General features: G+C 38.2%; 2 protein-coding genes across 3 annotated transcripts in view; both read right to left on the reverse strand.

Annotated features, from left to right (window-relative positions):
- Positions 1-1,395: 1,395 nt before the first annotated feature.
- On the reverse strand, positions 1,396-5,596 carry zgc:153292 (uncharacterized protein LOC100003014 homolog). 2 transcript variants are annotated; one of them, XM_035655635.1, is made up of 12 exons: positions 5,427-5,596; positions 4,728-4,929; positions 4,529-4,561; positions 4,138-4,256; positions 3,718-3,826; positions 3,546-3,572; positions 3,417-3,449; positions 3,071-3,304; positions 2,731-2,834; positions 2,202-2,367; positions 2,052-2,114; positions 1,396-1,898 (listed from the first exon to the last, which is right to left on the reverse strand). In XM_035655635.1, exons 1-11 carry the CDS (start codon positions 5,489-5,491, stop codon positions 2,070-2,072), a joined length of 1,137 nt encoding a protein of 378 aa, XP_035511528.1. In that variant the 5' UTR covers positions 5,492-5,596; the 3' UTR covers positions 1,396-1,898; positions 2,052-2,069. The 2 variants fall into 2 exon arrangements, with proteins under 2 accessions (XP_035511528.1, XP_035511527.1); XM_035655634.1 differs by having other exon boundaries at positions 3,540-3,572.
- Positions 5,597-6,073: 477 nt separating this feature from the next.
- The window catches only part of rusf1 (RUS family member 1), a 3,780-nt gene continuing 2,612 nt past the window's right edge, over positions 6,074-7,241 (reverse strand). The window contains exons 8-13 of the mRNA XM_035655637.1: positions 7,024-7,208; positions 6,844-6,901; positions 6,685-6,749; positions 6,491-6,592; positions 6,329-6,394; positions 6,074-6,233 (exon numbers count right to left, since the gene is read on the reverse strand). Coding sequence (XP_035511530.1) covers positions 6,148-6,233; positions 6,329-6,394; positions 6,491-6,592; positions 6,685-6,749; positions 6,844-6,901; positions 7,024-7,208 — 562 coding nt within the window. The 3' untranslated portion in view covers positions 6,074-6,147. The remainder of the gene's footprint in view (positions 6,234-6,328; positions 6,395-6,490; positions 6,593-6,684; positions 6,750-6,843; positions 6,902-7,023; positions 7,209-7,241) is intronic.

Consider the following 7,241-nt stretch of genomic DNA (forward strand, 5'->3'; position numbering starts at 1 on the left):
AGAAGTGGGTATACTCTTAATTTATGCCCCCAAATTTGTTAAAAACCAGCCAGTTCCACAAATGAGAGAACCCTCATGTATACCCTGCACTACACCCCTGTTTACCCACTTATTTATCAGTCATGTGAACCATTCAGTAGTGTTCTGCAAGCTATTTTTTCCAATTAGGTGCCTTAATTTGTGAAAAGTAGAAAAGAGAGTGTGTTTTGATTAGCTAATAGTTCTGGAAATTTGGATCTGAATCATGTCTTCACCTATTTACAGGACTGATTGCAAGGATGTAAGACTTTGGTGACACTTTATAATGAGGGTACAAATCTTATTAGTATATGATTTGTACCCTTATTATAAAGTAATTTATCTACAATTAAGGCACCTAAGTGGGTTTCAAAATCTCAGTTTTAAGTTGCAGCTGAAGATACCAGCACAATTTAACAAAGAAAGTATTTTATTATTTATTATTATTTATATTTGAATATTTTGGTTCCTCATGGAGCTTTATTCCTCTTTCAGACCCTGCTGTAGTACAGTTTTTATAGACCTTCATAATGTCTCCCTCACTGGTGAAACTAACAGGTGTTTCTTCACTCTGTCGGGTCTTTTACGCGGGAGGACTTGTTTCCTCATCCTCTCAGCCTGACAGCAGCTGTCACCACAGTGACCGAGACAGCTGAACTGACAGCAGCTGAGACATACCAATCAACCCAGGTGCCACAAGCTGTTTTAAGATTGTTTGTTTTTTTATATCATGTTTACGACCTTTCGACTTGGTTGGCTGGTCAGTGGCTGCTACAAAAAAATGTGATACAGAAAGAGGTTGAAACACCTAAAACATTACACGCATACATAGACACACAGATACAGTTGTCATACAAATATTAAACTGCTTTCTGGTATTGTTTCCGACTATAACACTGTCATCTGTAAACAATGAGGCTCCAAATTGTCTTTGCATAATGTGAAATAGTCTGTGCAGGTGCAGATGCAACTCAGGTTTAATTCTTAAGTTGCAGATGCCCTACATACTATGCTCACCACCAGTGGTGGGCTAGTTACTCAAAAAAAAATATTTATGACTCATTACTGTTTTAAAAAGTGATATAATTACTTTACTTATTACTGTAATTAGTTTCACTTTTACACTTTTTGTGTCTTATGAAGATTAAAATCCAGTTTTGTTTGTTAAAATCAAAGTAAAGGAGTATTTCCATATTCTAAATTAATTGTAACTGATTATTTTTTTGAGGAGTAACTGTAATATTACTGAAATTTATTAGTAACTGCTGGTTACTGGGAAAAGTAATATTATTACTAGTAATGAGTTACTGCTCACTACTCATATGTAAATACATGAGTATTTTTGTAGTCCCACATTGCAAGGTGTAATCAGAAAAATTCGTATTTGAAGTTTATTGACATGTTTTACATTTTATAGACATAAAACAACAACAAACAATCAGGCACAGTAGACTCAAATGCTTGTTCGGACTACAGCTGACTTACAGTTGCTTAGGAGAGACCACACAGACAAATCCAATGTTATATCAGACTCATATGGCTCAAGCTCAAACTACCCCTCTGGTTCCAGCATTTCAAACACAATTCGTTGTTCATTGTTCAGTGTTGTTAACATCTGTAATAAAACATTACATTACTTTTGATTGAACAGGTTGAAAGTGACGTTGAGTCCTCAGAGAGTGGATGACACTGTAGAAATGTTCAGTTTCAGTCCTCATACGGGTCCAACTATCAGGGTTTACCACGTTCTCCACTGTGGCCATGAAGTACAGCAGAACACCAGCACTTATCAATGACAGTCCTTCACAAGGTCTCCATAATACTTCCTTCCTGGTTTGTTAGTAAAAACCGAGTCCAGTTTGATTCCTACATCAATTGACCTGAAGAGTAATACTGAGTGAGAGTTATATCCTCAGATTCACTGACCAAAATGTCAAGACATTCCACAAATTCCATGACCCCAGAAAAATGTAGAATATTATATGAAAGTATTGTTTGTACTCGCACACAAAAATTAAATAAATTCAACTCACCAAACAAACTTTGAATCTCTATCTAATCACGAAAACACTCTCTCGGATTTTGGAATAAGTATACTGTGGAACAGAGAGGACAATTGTCATTTTACAGTTTATATAAAACAAAAGCTTATCAAAATTTAAATGTGTAAAAGTTACACTTACATTCAGTCCTCTGGGGGATTGGACAGGCTCGTGTCCCTTACAGCAGAGCACTGAAAAGGGCCTTTCCTTAGTCTTTGAATGCTCTTTGAAACACAGGCTGAAAACCTTAGCAGGCAGGTAGACATCCCAGTCAGCTGCATGCTCCTCTATTAGATCACTTACCATCCTGTTGGGGAGCAATTAGAGGAGTGAAAACATGAACATGTAAGCACGATGATGAATGTTCAGTTACAGTGTCCTTAAAGCATTCATCAGTTCATCACACCAATGCAGAAGAGTATAAAAGAGAACGAATACAGTCTGGGTGTTTGATATTTGCAATTGAGATATAGCTTAAACGTGTCCTTGTAGGCTGTGTACATATGATACATATAATAAATGTTTCTGTGTGAGCCATGATGTCCACATTACATTACTGACAAGAGGGTCTCAGTTTGAAAAATGTCAGCGCAGAAAGGCTACAGGCAAGAGATGGAGGTCGCCAATCATCTCAAAGTGCGCACGTTACCACAGTATTAGATTATAGTACCTGTCAATCAGCTGCTGCGTGATCAGATCTGCAGTGCCCGTCTGCTGATGATAGACGACAAGAGCGACGGCGACCTTCAACTGATCTTTCAGTTCTCTGTTGATCTAGCATGAAGATACATTTACACAATACAATGTGTGACACACAATATTGCACAAATACTTTATTAAAATGTTCACATTAGCCCATATCAGTGACCTCTAGTGATATCTAGAGTCACATGAACTCTGATATGACTGTTCACACCGAGGTCACATTGAAAAACATCCGATCTGTATCTGATAGATCCTCCTAAATGTTACAAACTGGACCTTTAAGCTTTCCACAACAAAGCACTCACTTTGTGGACTATGTCGTGAGGCAGCCTGGAGAGGATTCTGAGCGGGTATCCAAAGTGGGCGATGATGTCCACGATGTGCTTCACCACATGTGACGGGAGGCACGACTGCATAGGCACAGCTTCCACCCACTTGGAGTAGTAGTCTGTCACAGTCAAAACGTATTTGTGTCCGTTCAGTGTTTGGGGCAGCGGCCCTCTGACATCCAGACCAAGCCACTGCCACGGCTCTTTCACCTGCCATCACAGCATGACGTCATGCAGAAATACAGTGTGATTGCAGTAATAATGCCACGAATCACTTTAGTCTGTATTTAATGTAATGTCAGGTAGTCGTGTTGTAACGTACCTCTATCACGTTCTCAGGATCTTCACCTTCTTTCTGTAAGAAATTACAGAAGAGCATTAAAATACTTTATAATACAGTATAAAAGGCAAAATATTGTAGTTTAAAATCATGACGATCACTTACACTCACATTATCATCTGGAGCCCACTGAATATCCTGTTAGTACATGTGAAAAATACAACAAACAAAGAGTATTTAACTTGCCTTATGCCGTACCACAATTCCTATAAATAATGAGATCACAAAGTAATCAAAACAGTGATTAGTAAGTATACTATCTATAACATATAATACCATTTACCTGAGGTACACAGTAATCTCCATGGAAGAAATGTGGAAAAGACTCGATCTTCATCAGACCTTCGTCTACTATAATCCTCCATTTCTCAGACTTTTTTGGGTCTTTGTCTCTGAACATAAACCAGAAAGGGATAACAAATTAAAGAGGCAACAATCCAAATGGGTAAAAACCTAACACTAAATACCTAATACAGGAATTTAGGTTCAACCTTTTTCCGATTTAGCTGAAACTGCTGTTCACAGATTCTAATGCAAACTGAACCACACACACACACACACTCGACGACAAAGACATCAGGTGCAATTTGGGGTTCATTATCTCGCCCGAGGACACTTTGATTGGACTTGGGGAACCAGGAATTGAACCAGTAACCCTCAGATTACCAGACGACCCGCTCTGCCATCTGAGCCAGTCACATACCTGGCAGGCTCTTCTTCTGTCTGTCTGGACTCTTTGTTCTGGACGCTTCGCTTTGCTGTGGCATCAGTGGTAGTTGGAGGCTGAGCTGGACTCGTCTGTGAGGCTTTAACAGCAGGCGGCTGGGTTCACAATACGAGGGAGAAACACACACTGGGGTCAGAAGAGTGTGGTACTGATTGTGGTTGTAATACATTTGATCTTTTAACCCAAATCCAAGAAAGCTCCATTTGAGCAAACAAGGTTTTATAAGAAAATTGACCAACAAGCTTGATAAAATGACCACAACTGACAGCTGAATCACAGAATTTGAACATTTAATGTTAATATATTTAATTACATAGTATAGTTAGTTAGTTATAGTTACAATATTTATGTCCATATGTGCTCTCACCTTGTGTCTCTTACTTCTTGGGTTGATGGAAGCCTACATCAGGGGGACAGAGACAGTAATTGAGATCTTTATTTTAGAGAATTATCAAAAAAAATAAAGAAGATTATTTTTTTTTAATGAAGCTAACAGGCTTTTAAAGGTTTTAGAGTTTCAGTGTCTTGTTCTTTATCTCTCAGTGATCCACTGACTACATACACACCTTTCTTTTCTGTGTGTTGTCAGCGGAGGAAAATATGGTGGGGACTGCGTCTTCTCGAAGTTTCACACACTTTCCAGTTCTGTCAATGTATTGTTCCTCAAAATGATTGATGCACAGCACAGAGAAGCGAGATGGGGTCCAGTCCTTCCACTTCATGTTGATAAGCCACTTCTTCAGTTTTCGGGGATTGAACAAGGGAAACCTGCAGCAGCAACAGCAGCACACGATTCATTAAAACAGCACCAACACTGTGAAGGAAACACAACACTGAACTCCATTTAAAAGTCAGTAACTTTTACCTGCAAAATGTCTTCATAGTAAAATATTATTTAAGGGTTTTTACTTATAAATCCTGCTATATTTTGCATTATATTATATGTGCTGTCAATGGTTAATACTAGCTACAGGTCTGCTTCTAGTCTTTAACTCTTGAAAAGATGAAACAATGTTTGGTTTTCTGCTTAAAAGGATGAATCGATTTTGAAAGTATTTGCAGATTAATTAACTTTTTTGTCGATTAGGTTGATTGCTTATATTATATATTGTTTGCAGTTATTTAAAACGTCAACACAAGCTGGAAAAACTTAACCAGCAAAACCCCCAAAAAGTGGATAAATATGAATGAGTCACACTGATGTTTATGTTAGCAAATTCGAGCTATTTCTCTCTTTATTTAGAGGAAAAACGGTCAATACTCACTTGAAAAACTTCACATCTGAATCGCTGGAGGTCTCGCAGTTGTAGGCGCATTTATATCTTCCCATTTTGTACACAGTTTCGTTAAATTTGGGGCCAAAGTGATTGTTTTTGCTCCAGTTGTTTAAGCGACCACTACAGTTTGCAATGCCAGCTCGACATCCGGTTACAGATTTCACAATAAGAGCCTCACAAACACTTCGAGAGCGGTTGGAGTAAAAAGCCGTTGACGAAACGTTAAAAGGTATATAATATTTGGCATTTTATTTTTGCTTGTCTTGTATTATACGCCGTTATTGTAATATAAAACTGTATTTTTTTATGTTCTCTGGTTTATAAATGTTTAATTTCCGCTAAAAATATTGGTAACTTGACCGTTTCTTCTTCTTCGCGGTGTTTTTTATTTGCATATGAATGCCCTCTAGCGCCCCCTTACGGATAAAAGGCAGAAGACCAGTCAGTTATTGTTTATTTACATACAGAAAAATGTAATGCAAAAAAAAATAAAAGTTCAATTAATATTTGCTCACTGACCCTCCAATTTTTATATACATGTAAAAATAAAAATATTCCCGTGCAAATATTTAATTTTTTTCTCAACTTGTATCAAACCCACTTAGATTTGACCACAGAATGAATCAAACAAGGGATACTTAAAATGTCACTGTTTAATTAACATGAAAAATGTGATATAAAGGATGCAAAATTTGCAGCAGGTGACAGCTCAGCTGCTTTTTGTTTTCCACTCGACCCTCCACTCATCCCAGTCCAGTAGAGTTCGTTTCATGTCCCATCCTGCAGCTTCCACACCTGGAAATCATATCAGCAAATCATGTATCTTTAGGTAAAATAACGCAGGATAAAGATGAAGATTTGTAGGTTAAAACTGTTATATGTCTGCTCACCTTTGAGAAATGGATTGAAAATTGTGTCCATCACTTTGTGACTCTCATGTACCATTTGCCAGTGACCTTTAAAAAAATAAAAATAAAAGTGTGTACCATGTAAAACAGACAAAGCACCTCTATTAATGTAAAGTAAAGAAATGAATGGTGGTAAAGGCTCACTGGAAGTTGGAGTCAACATGCTGCTGAGCCACACAGCTTGGCACATTGCTCTGATTTCATCGTGTATTGATGCTTCTGGTCCCAAACAAACACATACGGAGCCTGAGAGGAACACATGAGTTAAAGAAAACATTCAAAGTATGTTATATGGCTCTTAAACACACTGCCGTCCTGTGGAGGAGAAGATTACATACCATTTCGTACTCCTAATAGGAAAGGCATGTTGTTGTTCTTCAAAGCCAAATTAAGTTCCTCTGGGCTTCAAGATAAGCAAAATGATATAATTAACTGTATGTTGAACTTTTATTTAGTGTAATTTTCATCATATACTCAAAAGTGGTGCATGAAATTACCTTTGTACAACCTCCTGTAGCCTCACTCCAAGTCTGATTGGCACCGTTTTTCTAAACTCTGGGAAAAAAACAGAAGAATCCATATTTTTAAACCACAAAATTAACATTTTACTATTTCTCGATGCTGCCAGAACTGGTTACAAACAGTCGAGAGAATATCAGCAAGTTCACGACTCTTACCAAAGAAAACCGGTTCTCTCTGATTGGCCTCTGGCGGACTCAGGATCCGTCTGTCTCCCAGGTACTGCTGCAGCATGATCGAAAGCCGCGCCTCGTTGAAGGTCTCCATGACAACCGAACGCACAGCCTTGTAGTTGGCAAAGAGGTGGAGGATGGTGAAGAGGAAGAAGAGGCTGAGAGTCAGTCTGAGGGGCAGAAAGGGGAGAGAGAGAGAGAGA

The sequence above is a fragment of the Morone saxatilis genome, unplaced genomic scaffold, assembly GCF_004916995.1.
Source record: "Morone saxatilis isolate NCDOM2014 unplaced genomic scaffold, NCSU_SB_2.0 Contig14, whole genome shotgun sequence".
In the NCBI taxonomy this organism is placed as follows: domain Eukaryota; kingdom Metazoa; phylum Chordata; class Actinopteri; family Moronidae; genus Morone; species Morone saxatilis.

Coding starts and splice junctions, on each gene's coding strand:
- zgc:153292 (XM_035655634.1), bottom strand. CDS start 5,491: ATGGGAAGATATAAATGCGCCTACAACTGCGAGACCTCCAGCGATTCA. Junction 3,573..3,717: donor GAGATTACTGTGTACCTCAG/GTAAATGGTATT, acceptor ATGTACTAACAG/GATATTCAGTGGGCTCCAGA. Junction 2,368..2,730: donor ACGCAGCAGCTGATTGACAG/GTACTATAATCT, acceptor GCTCCCCAACAG/GATGGTAAGTGATCTAATAG.